General features: G+C 48.8%; 2 protein-coding genes across 2 annotated transcripts in view; one reads left to right on the forward strand and one right to left on the reverse strand.

Annotated features, from left to right (window-relative positions):
• DNAH6 (dynein axonemal heavy chain 6) overlaps positions 1 to 6,723 on the forward strand; it is a gene marked incomplete at both ends in the record, with an annotated part of 284,256 nt that extends 277,533 nt beyond the window's left edge. Inside the window, 3 exons of the mRNA XM_082852453.1 lie at positions 594 to 745; positions 3,130 to 3,352; positions 6,620 to 6,723. Coding sequence (XP_082708579.1) covers positions 594 to 745; positions 3,130 to 3,352; positions 6,620 to 6,723 — 479 coding nt within the window. The remainder of the gene's footprint in view (positions 1 to 593; positions 746 to 3,129; positions 3,353 to 6,619) is intronic.
• A 1,889-nt stretch (positions 6,724 to 8,612) lies between these two features.
• The window catches only part of TRABD2A (TraB domain containing 2A), a 54,126-nt gene continuing 44,688 nt past the window's right edge, over positions 8,613 to 18,050 (reverse strand). The window contains 5 exon segments of the mRNA XM_082852454.1: positions 8,613 to 9,269; positions 11,210 to 11,343; positions 11,346 to 11,410; positions 11,413 to 11,444; positions 14,840 to 14,930. Coding sequence (XP_082708580.1) covers positions 9,086 to 9,269; positions 11,210 to 11,343; positions 11,346 to 11,410; positions 11,413 to 11,444; positions 14,840 to 14,930 — 506 coding nt within the window. The 3' untranslated portion in view covers positions 8,613 to 9,085.

Raw genomic sequence — 18,050 nt, forward strand, 5'->3', positions numbered from 1 at the left:
AGCGGCTGGGCCCGTGAGCCATGGCCGCTGAGCCTGCACGTCCGGAGCCTGTGCTCCGCAACGGGAGAGGCCACAACAGTGAGAGGCCCGTGTACGGCAAAAAATAAATAAATAAATAAATAATAAAATATAAAAATAAAAAATACTCTTCCTATCCCTCCAATGGCCCTCAGGGATTCTGCCCAGGACCCCAAAGGGGGACCAAGGTCTCTGGGCTCCTAGATGCTAATGAGCCCAGCCCTTTATCTGTCTCATCCTGAGTCCCTTCTAAACAGCCTATAGACAGCCCATACAAGACAAACTAAGCAAGATGCTAAAGTTGGGGAGATTGGGCTCTGAAACTGCCTCACGGGCTTGTCTCTCTCATTGGCAGAGCGGTGCACTTTAGACTTGGCCTCCCCTCTCTTCCCAACCAGGACCAAATTTCGCACATGCTTTTGCTCCACCCCTCCCAACTAATTCAGAGTAAGATGTTAATGGTTGGGTCCTCTGGATGGAGAAGAAGCTCTCTAACGCTAGAGCATCCTGGTTGAGGCGAGTGGGGGCCATGTTTGGGCAGTAGTAACCCAGGTTTCTGGCTTTCATATTTACAGGAACTCTTCAAAATCATGCTCGGAAATATAATTTGCCTATAGATGAGCTGAGTTTCAAGTACAACATGATTCCTATCTATCGGGATCAAGCCACAGTTATAGACGCTGCCAAGACAGTGCAGTTTGGACAAGAACTGCCCATGGACATGGAGGTATTGTCCCCCTGACAGCCCCTGCTCCAGAATATCTCAACCTCGACTGCAGGTTAGAATCACCTATGGAGCTTTAAAAACATCTGATGCTCAGTCCACACCCAATTACGTCAGAATCACCCCAATTATATCAGTCATCATTTTATTTTAAAGCTCCCCTGGCAATTCCAGTATATAGCCGGGGTGAGAGCCACCACTGCCAATCTGAGCTGCCCACTTTCAACGTGCTGAGATATTGATGGGGCAGGGAAACCTCTGCTTCAAAGCACCTGTCCGCCCCAGTGGGCCTTATTAATGTAATTTTCTATGTGTGCTGTGAAATCAAAGATCTGCTCCAGATTGCTTTTGCCAAGAATGTGTTCACTAGCCGGTCAGTGTAGATGGGGTAAGTGCCTTTTACTAAACCTTCCTTAAAGTATCATGGTATTAGTAGGAATTGTTCCTGGGTAACTTAATCAGTCTCCACCCACTCAGATCTGCTTGATCTAGTGTTTGCTCTGATTAGCAAAAACACATAAAGATGAGATTGATCCCATATTCATGGATTACCCCATGCCTCTTAATTGCCTGTATCTTAAAATGACAATGAAAGAGCTTACATCTTTAAGGGAATTTGTTTTAGCATCAAAATTTTTTTGATGCTAAAGTATTTGCATGCAAAAGTAGGGGGAAATCAACTGAAAGAGGCACTCCTTGTTATTTTGAGACCCTTCTTAGCCAGGAGAGCATCGGAGGCCCAGGTCAGGACTAATTGAGGCTGCAGTAGGGCAGGACAACACCCACATAAAAGCCCTCATCCAGCCCGTCCTGGATGTTGGCCCTGCTCTGTGCCCGGCGCGCTCCATCTGCCACATAGACTGACTCTGACGGACAGATGTTTACAGTGACCACCGGGGCCTCTGTCCCTCCAGCCTGCCCCAGTCTACACACATCTCCACGTGGGTCATGTGCAGTGAACCACAGTGATGCCTGGGAATGCCGCCTGCCTTCTGTGGAGACTGCAAACTGTATAGTCAGCCCATCTCCTGGTCCTCCCAGCAAACGTCTGCAAGACACAGCGGGAGACTGTTGGATGATTTGAGTTCTGTTACAAACAGCAGGGCCACTGTCAGCCCATTGCCGCCTTTGTGCCATTTAGGAAAAGGCACTCGCTCTGTGTGTGTGCAGACGGCTCCTACACACAGCTTGGCAAGTGGATGGCAGGATGGTTTCAGCCTCTACTCAGGCAAACCTGCACAAGCATATAGAGTAGCCCCCAAAATAGGAAGGCCTTGCTCTACCTTGCTGCACACGAGGGACAAACTACAGGACACTAGGTAGTAAAGTCCAACCAAAAAGCACTTACCGTCCTTTTATTCACTATAAAACACATCCCTTATGACCACACAGCTTGGTCCTCTGCCTGCAGGTGTGAAGCTCCAGTTATCCAAAGGTCTAGGGCCCCAGAACTGGCCAAATTCACTCAATGTTTGAGGAAGGATACACAGAAGCCCACAACTGGAAGAAATTGTATACCAGTGGTGACATCTAATCACAGGACATTGAGGGACAGGGGCTCTGTCTCTGTCTCTCTTTCTCCTGCAATATTTCTTTTTTTTTTTTTTAATTTATTTATTTTTGGCTGCATTGGGTCTAAGTTGCTGCGTGTGGGCTTTCTCTAGTTGTGGCGAGCAGGGGCTACTCTTCATTGCAGTGTGTGTGCTTCTCATTGTGGTGGCTTCTCTTGTTGCGGAGCATGGGCTCTAGGCACGCGGGCTTCAGTACTTGTGGCACACGGGCTCAGTAGTTGTGGCACGCAGGCTTAGTTGCTCCGAGGCATGTGGGATCTTCCCGGACCAGGGATCGAGCCCATGTCCCCTGCATTGGCAGGCAGATTCTTAACCACTGCACCACCAGGGAAGTCCCGCTTCCTGCAAAATTTCCCTTAAAAAACTTTCCATAAAAAAAAAAAAAAACTTTCCATAGGCACTCTGCAAATATTATTGCCAATATATAACCTCTCTTCTGGAACGGCACCCAGATCTTTGAAAGGCCTTGCTAAAAATAACAGATGATAATCACAGCCCTCTTGTCCATCCACTTCCCATGAGAAGGGGAAAATCCTAATGTCATGATATCAGAGTCTGAAGCCCATCAGTGGGTTTCCCAGGGGTACCCCCTACCGGACAGCCTGTGGGAGTGTGAAAAGTATGAGATTTGGTGACAAACTGAAAAGCAAATTATTTCACCTTTTGGAGCCTTGGCATTCTCCTCTCCAAAATGTGAGTGATAAGAGAATCTCTGGATTGGTTCTTAGAATTGAGTGAGGATGTAGGACTAGGAGGTGGCCCACAAAACTGACTCCTCCTCCTCTTCTCACCTATGAACTTCTGGGTGTCTTTCAGTTGCCCTCTCCTGAGGATGGTGTTCTTGTCCATGGGATATTCATGGATGCTTCTCGATGGGACAATGAGGAGATGGTGATAGAAGACGCACTGCCCGGACAGATGAATCCAATGCTGCCTGTGGTGCATTTTGAACCCCAACAAAATTATGAGCCAAACCCAACACTCTACCACTCCCCACTTTATAAGACAGGGGCCCGGGCAGGAACACTCTCAACCACAGGTGAGGATGTTCTAAGATCAGTATTAACGACCGAATGCAAACTACAATCATCAAAGTCCAAATGCTGAACTGTAATGTACAAAGGGTGATCTTGGACCAATTAGCCAGGCTTAAAATAAGACCACTTATAACACACAAATGTATAAATGCTGTAAATTCTATTTGTTTTAATGCTGAGTGTAGATTAATATTATAAAGCCAATACTTGCTTCTATTAGTCTGATGAGTAGAAAATAGTTTATTTTGTGTGTGTGTGTCTTTCAATTTATTTATTTATTTTGGTTGTGCCGGGTCTTAGTTGTGGCCAGCGGGCTCCTATTTGCGGCATGCACGTGGGATCTAGTTCCCCGACCAGGGATCGAAACCGCATCCCCTTCACTGGAAGGTGAATTCTAAACCACTGCGCCACCAGGGAAGTCCCAGAAAGTAGTTTATTGAGCAGTGCCTTCTAAGTGAAAAATGATGGACTGAGTAGACACATCTATCTCTGATCAAATCCACTGAGACTCAGCGTAGAAAAGAGATTTTAAAACAAATAAGTGGAATGCCATGCTACAAAAAGAGAAATCTTAGTAGACCTGAAACTGAGATACAGCCCTGAAAAAAAGGAACCGGATAAAAAGAAAGCCATATCAACAGATAAGCTGAAGAACTGAATGCAGACAGCTAGAGAGTGAGACAAGAGAATGCGCTGAGGAAATCCCTCAAAAGACAGCACAATGCAATTTTTTTAAGTGACACTGTGGAAGGAGTTAAAATCACCAACATTTATCTAGTAGGCAATCTGGAAGGAGAAAGGAGAAAACATGGAAGAGCAGTAATATTTGAAAAACTGGCTGATCATTTCCCAGAACTGAAGAAACAGTTGAGTTCTCAGACTGAGAGATCTCACAGAGTGGTAGGGGTAATTTTTAAAATATACAACGAACACATAAACAAATTTTAAAAGCAACCTAGATACATCAGAGTGATACCTAAGACCATCAGAAATAAAGAAAATTCTCAAAGAGATGAAATGCATTAATATACTGGAACGAAAATTCCAGAAAATGAGAATCAGATTGACTTCAGACATGTCTCATTATCCACAGTGCATATAAAAATAGAGACACTTCTTCAAAGGGCTGAGGAAAAACAACTTTGAACCAGAATTGCAAGTGCAACCAAATTATCATCTGAACAAAAAGTTGTAATAAAGACCGTCTTGGACATACAGAGGCTCTAAATTAATCACCACTGATCCTCTATTTAAAACACACACACACACATGGTTAAATCTTTAATAGTTTGACCATAAAAATGAATTTATAACAACTTGGAACTAAATTTCGAGATGACAGAAATACGGGAGAGGAGCCAGGAAGAAAGAACTAAAAAATCTTTCTCATTTGAATGGAGAATATAGATACTGATGATGATATTTATTTTTCTAATAAAATATTCAGTTAAAGGGTGTTCTCTCAGGGTAATGTACAGAATAGAACTAAAATAGACATTCGTGTCACATGACCTCCCACTCCTATGACAAATCTAAAAAAGTGTTCAAAGGTATTTTTTAAATTAATAATGGTATTTACAAGTTTTTGTAGGGACATGTACTGTTTTTTTTTTTTTTTTTTGCGGTACGCGGGCCTCCTCTCCCGTTGCGGAGCCCAGGCTCCGGACGCGCAGGCTCAGTGGCCATGGCTCACGGGCCCAGCCGCTCCGCGGCATGTGGGATCTTCCCGGACCGGGACACAAACCCGTGTCCCCTGCATCGGCAGGCGGACTCTCAACCACTGCGCCACCAGGGAAGCCCTTGCCCATTTTTTAATAGAGTCATTTTTCTTCTTATTATTGGCTAAAATTCCAACAGGAACTCTGTGGTTTTCAGGAAAAGGAACAAAGAAAAGGTAGTAATTAAAACGACGGTGCACTGGCACAAGATTCTATAAACAGATCCAATGTACTGGAGAGAGAGCCCAGAAACACACTGTGCATATATGGGAACTTGACCTATAATACCAGCATCATTTAAAATTGATCAGGAAGATGGAAATTATTCCACAAATGATGCTGGGACAATTGGTTATACCAAACTTAGATCCTTATCTCCTAGCACATACAAAAATTAAGTCACAGATGGACTCTATAGACTTAGTCATCACTAAAATTTAAAATTATTAACCTTAATGAAATAATGGCTCTAAGTAATAATTATCAGCTGCTGCTGACATTCCAACAAAGAAAGACAACCAGACACAAGGCGTTTCCTGATGGAAGTGCACACCCTGAATGTGATCACACCTCTAGATCTAACCACCCTTGCAGGAATAGAGGAACATGTGTAAAGTCACCACAGGGATGCTGTCAACAAGAGCCAGACTCTGGGAAACCTCACAGGAGAAATAGCCTGGTTGTTTCAACAAATATATTACAAGGGGGTGGCAAAAGGAACAGAGGGGAACCTACCAGTTGAAAGAGATTTAAACAACGCATCACTGTTGCAAGGTATGGACCTTATTTGAATTTCAATTCAAACTAATGGTTACTATACATATACATTCTGCATATGTACTAAAAAATGTCATTCCAGCACCTGCCAAGGCACCATGCAAGGGAACGACGTACAAAGATAAGGAAAGGGGAGATGTAGGCATTCTCTGCTGGGGACACCACCACCTGCCCCCACCTCCACACAGATGGGGTTTGCTGTGAAGGCCAGAAACAGCAACCCCCATCCTGAGGGCAGGGTCCTCTTCTCAACCTGGTCCTGGCCCCCCTCACCCAGGCACACAGTGAAGAAACGGTAAAAGTGCCCTCTTACTTCAGATGTCCCAGAGCTGAGGGACATACCTGTGACTGCACTTAGTCATCTCAGGACCCCAGTGCCTACCTACTGGGTGGAACAAAGGATGGATGGATGGATGGACAAGCAGATGGACAGACGGATGGATGCCCAACCTACCAACTGTATCCCCTGAATCCCATTAAAACTCAGGCCTCAATCCTAGTCCAATGCTCCCTGAAACAAACTGCAGAGAACCTGAAACATAGTTTATAAGGTTATACAAGGTCTAAGCTGGACAGATCCTAAAGGATCATTTGTTCTAACATCTTCATTTTATACAGCATAAAACTGAAATCTGTAGAGGACTATTTGCCCTTCTTCTTTAGAGGCAAAGTCAGGTCTGGAGCCCGGGTGTCTAAACTCCCAGTACAGTGGTTTTTGTATTAAGGGGTTATTCTTTAAAGTAACAACCCTTTTTTCCCTGTATTCTTAACTAGGTCATTCAACCAACTTTGTGGTGACCATCCTCTTACCCTCCAAGCGGTCCAGAGATTACTGGATTGCCAAGGGATCGGCTTTGCTCTGCCAACTAAATGAGTGAAAAGGTGCCACCTCTGTGCTTAAAAAGAACCAGGCCAGAGATCTTTCCTGATGGGGGAGAAGAGTCTGCGTAATTTATATGCGAGCAAAACAGGTTTACTTCTGATCTGGCTTAAAGGTAGCAAGTGTGGCTTTTATTTCTTTTATAACCTAAAATAAAGTGTTTTGAGTTTCTCTTTCTGGTGGTAATTCAAGCTCTGATGTGAAAGCAGTGAGTTCAGCGCTCACCTCTTAAGCCTGCTCCCCCTCCCCCATGCAGGAGGCAGCTTCCCATCAGTAAGGGGGGTGGCTGGGAGGGGGTGGGGGGGTGGGGAGGTGGCTGGGACGGGGCGGGGAGGGGACTGGGGCCGGGGGGGGGGGGGGGGGGAGGGGCGGCGAGTCAGACCTCAGCACTTCCTCATCCGCATGGACTTCCTTCCTCTTCACGCTAATGTGAAAGGCCCACTGTACACGTCAGTCTCGTGGCCCTAGGTTCTTCCATGTCTAGACCAGATTAAGGCTCAGGGCCCAGCACATGAGATCTGGGCCCATGGCGCCATTCCCCCATGCTGTGGGGCTGGATTACAATCCTCAGAAGAGCCTGCGGTCTTTCACGATAGTGCAGGTCGCTCCCACTCAAGGGCAGAGGAATTTTCCGCTTTGGGGTAAAACTGTATGAAAACTGGCCAAGTCACCCTCCAGGTGCATTGGCGCCCCTGCCACCTCAAAAGCAGTGCTGAGATGGAGCAGCCGCTGTGGTTTGCCAACCATTTTGCATCAGCCCTGCCAACCGCGTCTGTTGCTTCCTCGGCCCGGATATGAGCCAAAAAATTAGGTACCACCCAGCTAGGATGTGGGCCTCTGGAGAAAGCCACGCCCCCTGCTTACAGGAAGAACAGGGTCAGCCACAGCAGTCCTGTAGACTCAAGTCACTGAGAAGCAGGGAGCACCACCTCTATTGGGAATCAGAGGGAAGAGGTGCCTCCTAAGTCAGGGGAGTGGCTACAGCTGCAGAAGTCAGAGGGTTGACATTAGGCACCGCAGCAGCTGTAATCCGAGGTCAGAACACTGCAGGAAGCTGTACCAGCCTCATGCAGAGCCTGGCCACTGCACATACTTGTGTCTGCTGGAGCCTGCACATAACTGCCACTACGACCGAAGTAAAAGGTCTTCTGCCCCTTTCACCTTCCAAATCTCACTAAGTGTATCTCATTAGAAGACTCTCGATCATAGCAGCAAGGGAATCTCGGAAAGTTTAGCCCTCCTACCCCTGCAATACAGGGGGCACAGAATGGAGCCAAGGTGGTGAACATGGATCCTGAGTGCCATCACATCACTCAGTGGGACTCAAAGATCTCCTTGGCCCTGGAAGTGACCAAGAATGAACCCACAAGAAAGTCTCTGGAAAAAGGAAGGGAAGGCCACAGAACTGTAAGCCCAGGCAATCAAGGTACCTGAAACCAGATACTTCTTATTGGCCCCATCCAAGTCCTGGGCAGACCCTCTGGGTTTTTATGAGCTGCTCAGAGGCCCAGGAGAACCAAAAGGAAACTCTGTCACAGGCGGGAGACCCTGGTCTGTAACCATGGTGGCCGCAGGAGGGGGGGGGGGGGCGGGTATCAGCTGGGCAGGGCTGAAAGTTCCCATTTCAGACTCAACTAGGGAAATTCTATTTTTAATCATTTTATATATAGATTCTTCATAAGACTTTATTTGGAAAACACAAAGACATATAAATAATAAGTAACACACAGGACAGGGACGGGGGGAGAGGTTGAAACCCATTTTCTTGCACAACACCCCTGACAAAGCCTACCTATCCACCAGTCTTCAGCATGTGGATGAGACACCCTCACACACTGTACATAATGAAAGCACTTGTCAGAGTGCAGGACCCACACAAGTCACCAGACTTTGAATAGAGAGGAGCAGAACAGAAGTTCCACAGCCTACTGACTGTTGCATCCAGAACCAGGAGAGGATGGGGAGAAGAGCAGCAGGAAGGAGGAAAGGGGCAGGGTCCATGGCTGCAGGCAGGCCCAGGAGTGGGGCCAGGAGTGCAGCAGGGATAGTATTCAGAGCATGTGAGCAAAAAGAGCTGTTTGCTTGGTATACACACTGTGGCAAAAAATCTACACAAAAGTATTATTTAATAATTTTCTTACAATTAATTATTTTCATACAGCTCATTACGTTACAAAACTATACACCTCCCCCAAGCACTGCTGGGTAACCCAGTCGTCCCTGGGAAAGAAGAACCAACGCTGGCTTTTTAATTTGGAGTCTCTTCTCCTGGGTTGGGCCTATGAGGGCCGGAGCAGAGTGTGGAGTACAAAATGGCTGTCCTTCAAGTCCGAGGCGTCAGGTCTTGGCTTCTCTGGTCATTACAGGAGGGTTGTCTCTGTTTGGAAAGCCAGCGCCAGCACCCATAACATAGGTGTCCAGACAGACAGGCAGGCACTGCTGACCACCATCTGGCTGTGGGGAGACTGCCCAGGGCGAGGGAGCCGCAGCTTGGCGGAGATGCGCCTGTCCAGAACGGGGACCTGGAGCTGTGGGATCCCAGCACTTGGAGGCAAAGAGAAAGACACAGTCTCAGGGCACAGCAAGAGCCACTGGATACTCCGAGGCCCCCAAAGGCCCGCACAGCTCCTTCTCACCCCTCTCCTCCAAAGACAGGAATGTATCTTAGTACGTTAATAGATTTCCTACGTCTTGGCCCTCGTGACTACTGCTACAACAAAACCAAATGATACAGGCACGAAGACTAGCACACTGAACAACTCTCCCCCAGCTGTTTGCTTCTTGGTTCAAGGATTATTAAAATTAGTTTGCTCAGACTTGCTAATTATCAGCCTCTGGGCAATGCCAAGCAGGGACCCTCCTCCCTGACCACACAGAGAGGCACCGCCAAGCCAGGAGGATTCCTCTCCGGGTCTCTGGCTCTCTCCCCTACCCCAGCTTGGGTCTCATGTGAACACCACGCAGCCTTCCCAGGTCAAGACAGAACAAGCGCAGGCTCACCTGGTCCTTTCAGCTCAGCTCTGGTGTAAAGTGCCCAATCCCTGCATGGCCACCTTGAAAGGAAATGGCCCAGACCGAGAAGGTACTAAACAGGTCAGTGTATTCCTCCATCAGTGAAGGATGGTTGAGGAGCCTCCCCGTGTCAGGCACCATGGGGCACATGGACACCAACAGGATCTGTCCCTGCTCTCCAAGTCACATCTGGCTGCCAGCTTCTGTCCATTTAAAAATGCAAACCCCACAGCACACGGGATGCCTGCCTCAAACCTTTCAGTGGCACCCTACTTCTCTCAGGCATGAGATTCTCACAGTGATTCCAACCAATTTACCTTCTAGACCTACCTCACCCCTCTTCCCACTGACCTCCCAGGCTCCAGCCAGAATTACTCCATCTTGGTTCCTTTAACATGATCACTCTCTCCACATCAGACTTTTGCACTGTTCCCCTTGCTGGAACTCTCTCCCCTCCCTGTTCAGTTGTTTACACATTCATTCAACATTCATTATTAAGCACCTATGCAGGTATCAGATGCCTTCATCTCCTGATCCAGACTCAGAAGCTCTGTTCATTGGGCTTCACTTTGTCAGGCTTCTACTCAGCAGCAACCAAAAGGTCACTTCCTCCAGGAGGCCCTTCCTGACACCCGCCACCCTAAGTTAGGTAGTAATGTCCAACACACAAACACACACACGCGCGTCCCCGCAGCCCCCTACACTCCCCTTGTGAATAATCAACTCAAAATCCAGCTTCCTCCCCAGACTGTGAGCTCCATGAAGGCAGGGCCAGTGTCAGTCTGGTTCACCCCCAAAGTCACAGCACCAACACAACAGCGGGCACATAGGAAGAACTCAAAAAGTTTGGTATAAATTGAACTGTAGCCTGGATCCCAGGCCTCTCTGGTGTAGTTCTTCCAGCAGAAACCAGGCTGGGTCCCCATCTTTGGCTCCTCTACCCACCTCTGATCCACCCACTGGGCATCTCTGCGAGTGCACATTCTGTGGTCACCATGCTCCCTGCAAAACGTAGGGGCTGAACAAGCCCATTCCTACAGAGGTGCTTCCAGCTCTGGAAAGCTATGAGCTTCTCCCTGATCTGCGGTGGAGAAAGGGCTGGGAAATCAAGTTCTTCTCAACCTTTATTCCAGCCTCATACTACTTTTAACAGACCCACCCATGCCCACCGCCCTATCTGTTCGTTAACAGAGATAAATATGGGGTCCTGGACCCGGCCCTGGCTTGAAGCAGTTACTTTTAATCTGGATTCACCTCCACCAGTGTGGACAGAAGACCGCTGTCCAGGCCATGAGGAAGGAGAAAGGTTGCACCGTGATGGTGGGGCCACTCACCCCCTACCACAGCCTTGAACTTCCGCCCCTGAAGCAGTGTGACCCGCATTCCTGGGCTGCCGCCCACCCGCACTTCCGGGGTGAGGACTGACCGGGCGATGGGCTCGTGGCTGGCCCAGGCCGGCCCAGCCACCTCACCTCTCCTCCAGTCGGACCCACAGGTCGCTGAACTGCCGGAGCCGCTGCCTCCGCTTCTTCCGGAACTTTCGTCGTGCCTCGCCCGGCAGGTAGGAACTTCTGGGCAGAGGCTGGTGGAGCGGCAACAGTGGGGCCCGGCAGACCCAGCTTCCGGTACCTGAGCTTCCGGGGCGGGCGCTTCCGGAGCCAAGACGGCAGAGGGGCGGGCTGTGACAACGGGTTTCTGGTCTTTTCTCTGTAAACAGAGGAGGAAGGAAGAGGAATTGAAGGAAGGTCCCCCAGCATGATGCCTTCCTCCGCCTTTAAGGCTCGGGACCTCACGAAAGGCAGATAATGTGAAAGTTCAAGCCGGCTGGGGAGGCAGGGGTCTCAAAACCACCTCGAAAAGTGATCAGTTTGACGCCTTTGTTTCTCCCTCACACACCTCTTCATTGTACTCTCTCTAAATCCCCTAGCTCTGGGGAAGAAATAAAAGATTCTTTCTTAACCGCTTATAATTACTGCACTTGCCTAACAACGGGTCACCACTGCCTAGAAAGTCACTGAAGATTACTGCATTTTAAGAGGAGTGAAAAATGTTTAAATGCTCTTTACTTAGAACAATTGAAGTGGCCCTCAACCCTGTTCCTCCCTCCTGTATCCCTATAAGGGCTCTGCTCGGAAAGAGACTCTTCAACAGCCACAGCAGCCTGCCCAGATCCCTCAAGGATTATCACATGGCTGCCGAGAAGGGGAAGAAGGAAGGAGGTACCTCCACAGCCAGTGCCCTCGTTATGTCCTCACCCACCCCTTCACTATGGGCATCTCCCTGGCTCTGGGCCCAGAGTCCCTCGCCCCTTCTTCTCCCTGAACAGGAGCTCGTTTAGGGACCTCATGCTCTCTCATGACCTCACCCAGGAGCACCGTAGAGAAAGAAGTGCACCACTGAAAACTCTTAGACGCTACCCTCCCAGAACACAGTCAGGACAGCTGCTGCAGCCATCCACATCAAACTCCCCAGGATCGCGGGAGAGGGTGAACCCAGGCCTTTGCACTGGATCTCACAGACTCTGATAGAATTAAGGGTAGGGGCACTGAATAGATCCCTGGCAGAGGAAACTACATGAACAGAGAGGAAGGGGCTGGAAAGCTAAAACTGGGAGAAGAAGGGGCAGAAAGAAAAGGGCTGTGCAGGCGAGGAGTCCGAGCTGTATCCTGACTCTGACAAGTTGTGTCACCTTCGGTTTCTTCATCAGTAAAGGAGAAGAAACCCCCACCCCACAGGCTGGTGTTGAGGGTTAACTGAGAGTCGGTGTGAACCAAGTTACCACCTGACAATTGATCAATAAACGTTCCTTCCTCCCCAGGGAAGTGTGAGCAGCCCAGTAAATGACAGGACTGGTTCTCAGCCTTCACTGTGTGTCAGAATCTCACGGAGAGATTTTTTAAATATTGACTCCTGACCTCTCTTCCCCCAAGGGCAGGTGTCAGGGTTAGAGGCAGATTTATGGAGTCTGAGAACAACCAGCAACACACACACACACACCCATCCACACTCCCAGGTGGGGCCCTCTCTGGCAACCCCAAAGATAGTGTGATAAACCCCAGCCGTGACAGTCAGCCTGGGGCCAGGGGCTGAGAAGTGATCAGAGGGCCCAGCCCACCCTGCTTTCCAAGAGCACACAGTCCAGTGGGTGAGGAAAGATCCACAGACCCTCTCCGCCAAACAAGCAGAGAATCCCTAAGGGCTGGGCTCTCCCCCCAGAGCTGAAGGAGAATGGGAGGGAGAGATGGATGGAGATCTGCAGCAGGACTTTCTCAGTCAGGGCAAGAGTGGAGGGAGACTGCAGACAGTGGAAAGGAAGAGCATTAGCAGAGGTGGAGAGGCAGCGGCGAGGACAAAAGGTTTTCTGATATCAGAGGCAGATCCGTGCTGGGAAAAAGTGGGGTCTGGGTGCCGAGGCATCGTCATGAAGAAACTGGACTTTGGAAGAGGACAACAAGAAACCCTGAAGGTTTCTGAGTCAGGGACACTTGCAAGATTAGTCCCACAGAAAGGTGGAGAAGGAACCAGAGGGCGATGACCTTAGGAACAAAGGGGGCAAATCTGAGAGAGATTTTAATGGAAGAAGCCAGAGGCCTGGTGAAGGTGGAAAATGAGAAGAAGTCTTAGGTGAGGGCTTTTGTAAACTAGAAAGTACTGTGTGAAGAACGGCTGTTACTGATAAACGGAGTGCAAGATATGGAGAGAGGTGGGGGATGAGATAAGCCCAGGATGTAGTCAAGTTTTCCAGAGAATCATGGCTCATTGGGATGGAAAGCGGGCTCCCAAGGAGGAACCTCTGGAGTGACGGGATAGAGGAGGACCTGGCCTGAGACAACATGAGGTGAAGGTGGGTCTTCCGAGGAGAAAGAGGGCACCCGGAGACCTGGAGAAGGGAGCCATTGGGCAGGCACCACAGCTGGACCCCCTCTCCGTCCCCTCAGCAGAGGGCATGCATTTTCCTCCTGGAGTCCTCGCACCGCAGCTGAGGGCTCTGCCAGGAGGTGGCGCTGGTGACCACGATCTGGAGGGAGTGGGAGAGGAATGGAAGGTGGGCTAAACTGTGTTCCCTCAAAATTCACATGCTGGAGCTCTAACCCCCAGTACCTCAGAATGTGGCTGTATTTGGAGACAAGACTTTTAATGAGGTGATTAAGTTAAAATGAGGCCTTTAGGTTGGACCCTAATCCAGTCTGACTGGTGTGCTTAGAAGAGGAAGTGTGGACACACAGAGACACCAGAGTTGTGCGCACACCAAGGAGAGGCCACATGGGGACAGTGAAAAGGCCACCTGCAAGCCAAAGAGAGAGGCCTCAGGAGAAACCAAACCTGCCGACACCTTGATCTTGGCGTCTAGCCTCCAGAACTATGAGAAAATAAATTTTTATTGTTAAAGCCACCCAGTCTGTGGTACTTTGTTAGGGCAGCCCAGACTGGTACAAAGTGGGTAGGAAGGGCCACCTTGTGCCCACTAGGACTGGACACGGGGCAGAGACTAGCAGGGAGGCCAGCGTGGGGCAGCAGCATTGATGAGGGTGGGAGATCCTGGCCTCCTGAATTCTTTACAGAAGGGGCCACAGGGCAGGAGGGTGACTCTGCATAAAAATGAGAAGTAAACAGACCTGGGGGTAGGAAACAGCTCAGAGAAAGAGAAGGGGCTTTGCTTCTGCCCCGGAGATGGGTCTGACAGACACTCCCAGCATCTCCAGCCCCCCTGACCTTACATTAGGACTGATTCCACCACCTGCCTCCCTAAAACTTCCCAAGGGCCCAGGTCAAAGGTACTGAGCGTTAAGTCAAATCACCCCTCCTGGGCCCCAGGACCAAAGAGCATCCTCCCCTTACCTTCCTTTCTGCCCCAAGCACTGCTGAGGAAAGGCCAGTGTGGCCTCTACTGCCCAAAGTGCCTGGCCGGCCAACCCAAGTCTGACACAGTCCCAGCCACGAGGGGACGCCAGCTGAGCTGGGGACCGAGTGGCCGCCTGGTGTCCGTGCTGGGGCCCTTGGAGCCTCTCAGGACACAGCCCACCCTGGCGCCCAAGCAGCCCTGTGCGGCTCTCAGCTCCCCTAACTGCTCCCTGACCGGGATAGAAGCACAGGAAGGTTACTTGTTGATGGGTCGTCCAGCGGGGGCGTGTTCTACCTCATAGCCTTCGCGCCACAGAACATCAAGAACTGTGTTGTTGCCCATGAAATGCCCTGCAGTGAGAAAATTCAGAAATGTGGCAGCTCTCGTGACCCCCAAACACACACCCCAGAACCAAGAAATAACCCTGCCAACCCCGTCCCTTCTAACCAGGCCTACTGGGGTACTCAGTTCAGAAAGCTTCTGCAAGGGGGCCTCTCAACAGCTCTGCCAGGGTAAGCCGCGTTTCAGAGATAAGGACTCAGGATCGGAACCATGCGGTGAGCTGCCTCGAGTCACACAGCTAAGAGGACACCAAGTCCCAACCTTCCACCTCCGGATCCAGAGCTGACAGTCCTGACCATTCTCGTTTATGTAAGCCAAGCACCTCTGAGACCCCAGGCCCCTTCTGTCCTATGTCTACTTAAAAATGCACAATAAAACCCTCCTTTTAGCAGAAGCCACCGGAGCTGGAAACCTCAACCTGAATTTTATTTCACTTTTTTCTTTTTCAATAAAAAGCAGCAAAGATCAAACAGATAAGCTTACAGTGGCATCGTAAAATAAGTATTTTAAGAGGGTAGATCCTGGGATTCATCTTCTTTCATTTCAGGTTTTGATGCTCAGAGTTGACATGATCCTCTGGGGTCACAATGCCCCTTTCTGTGACAGTTGGCACGTTAATGTCCTAAATGGCTAATTAAATTGCAGCGCTCCATCCTCTGATCCAGCAGAACAGAAGCATTGTTATTATCTCCATTTGAAAATGGAAAACAGGTAAAGGAGGCTCAGGACTTCACACACAAAAGAAGCAGCAGAACAGAATCTAAACCCAGGCAGCTTGGCCCCAGAGTCTATGCAATGTGGACAACCGAATACTCAAGAGGCAGAGACCAGGAAAGCAAATTAAGGTCCATCCAAACTCTCCCTTGTCCTGACGCCACAGCACTAAGAAGCAGAGGGAACTTAGAGCAGCCTCTGGGAGCCTGGGGAGTCCGAGGGTGGTGTTTGGGGCAGAAGGTACTGGGCTCTACTGCATTCTTGGGTCCAAACGTAGAGTTTAGGACCCCAAGACTGATGAAGGGCAACTGACTCAGATGAAAGGGACGTTGGCAAGACCCAGATTAGCCCTGGTGCAGAAGCACAGCAAACTCATGTATAGAGTGTGCCTGGACTCGGGGCCGGGGGAGGAGACGGAGCTTGCAGAGTGTTGCGGCGACAGCTTCCACTCTCCCAGCCGTTACCAAGTCCATGTGACAGGGAGTAATCACAATAATAAAGATAGTTAACATTTCCTGAGCATTACGAGGTGCAGGGCACTGTTCTCAGTGCTTTACACATCATTCAGCCTCCCCCCAACAACAACCCTATAAGGTAGGTGTATTATTACCCCCATTTTACAGATGACGAAGAGGCACAGGTGGTGCCCAGGTGGTCTGGCTCCAGCGTCCATGCTCTCAACCAATTAGGAATGAAAACAGGATTTGTCGAGCGAATGAACAGCGCCTATTAGCAATCTTTATCATTAAGGACCAAGCTATTCTGTGTGACTTCAATTTCCTTCTACTCCAAAGGTGAGCTCCATTTCTCATCTTTAAATTTCATCTGCAGATCCCCATGACAGACGTCGCTGTGGCAGTTTAAACCTCTGGAGCTTTCAGTTTGGGGAGATCCTCACTTTACAATCAAAAGTGTGCTAACCACACAGCATTTTAAATTTCTCACTGCCAAGGCTAAGAGTTTGGGAGCAATTTCTGAATTTCTGTGGTTCCCTCTGGTCAACTCAGCCTTCAGAAGGCACCAGAAGAAACAGACTCATGAGGTGGAGAAAACAGCCCCACAAAGATAACTGCACCCTGGTGGCTATGCAGGACACTCCTGATACCCAGAGTGCCCAGGGGCTGTGAGGTTTCTATCCAGAGCTGCAGCCGTATGAAGAACCATGACTGAGAATCAGGCAAGCCCAGGTGTCCCAGTGTCACCTGTGCCATCTGTCCAGCACAGTCTCCATCTGGAGGGCTGGCCCTCCAAACTGCCCAGGTCCAACCCACCTGGCAGGCTGACGTCCTCTCAAAGCCTCTCCTTGCCCCTCTGGGGCCTGACCCCCATCGGGGTGCCTGCAGGGTGAGGGCTGACAGCTGAAAGCCATTCATTGACACAGGCCGGACATGGGCACAGCGCCACACAGCACAGTCCACAATCCAACTACGGAACACGGGACTCACGGAGGAGGAAGCCACTCCCAGACCCACCCAGGGCTACCAAGGCCGACACTGCGATTTGTTTCATGATAGAATTTTTCAACAAACAAGGCACAGGAACCTGACCCCTTACTCTTTTCTACACCAGCTTTATTGGAATATCATTCACATAACATAACATTCATTCTTTTCAAGTGTACGATTCAGTGATTTGGGGAACATTCACAAAGTGGTGCAACCCTCACCACTAATTTTAAAGCATTTTCGGGAGCTGAGATTTTGATAGGGCTTGCACTGAATGTGTAGCTCAATCTGGGGAACGTTGTCATCTTAACACTATTTATTATGTCTTCCAATCCACAAACATGAAATGTCTTTCTATTTACTTAGGTCTTCTTTAATTCCTTTCCATGATGTTTTTAGTTTTTATTTTGCATCTGCTCTTCACTAAATTGAGTCCTTAGTGTTTTTTATGCTGTTGTAAATGGAACTGGTTTCTTTTGTTTTAACTTATTTCTTTTCTTGAAGTATAGTTGATTCACAATGTTGTGTTAGTTTCAGGTGTACAGCAAAGTGATTCAATTTTATACATGTATCTATAAATGTGTATGTATGTGTAAATATATGTACGTATATATTCTTTTCTGATTCTTTTCCATTATAGGTTATTACAAGATATTGAATATAGTGGAACTGGCTTCTTAGTTGCATTTCCACATTATTCATTGCTAGGGTATAGAAATACAACTGGTTTTTGTATACTGACCTTGTATCCTGAACTCGGTTATTAGTTCTAATAGGCGTTTTTTGTGGATTACTTAGGATTTTCTATCCACAAGATGATGAAAAAAGAGATGGTTTACTTCCTCCTTTCCAATGTGAATGCCTTTTATTTCTTTTCCTTGTCTAATTACCCTGGCTAGAACCTTCAGCACAATGTCGAAGAGAAGTGGTGAGAGCAGACATCCGTGTCTTGTTCCTCATCTTAGGGGG

Source organism: Leucopleurus acutus (assembly GCF_964270905.1).
Source record: "Leucopleurus acutus genome assembly, chromosome: 12".
NCBI lineage: Eukaryota > Metazoa > Chordata > Mammalia > Artiodactyla > Delphinidae > Leucopleurus > Leucopleurus acutus.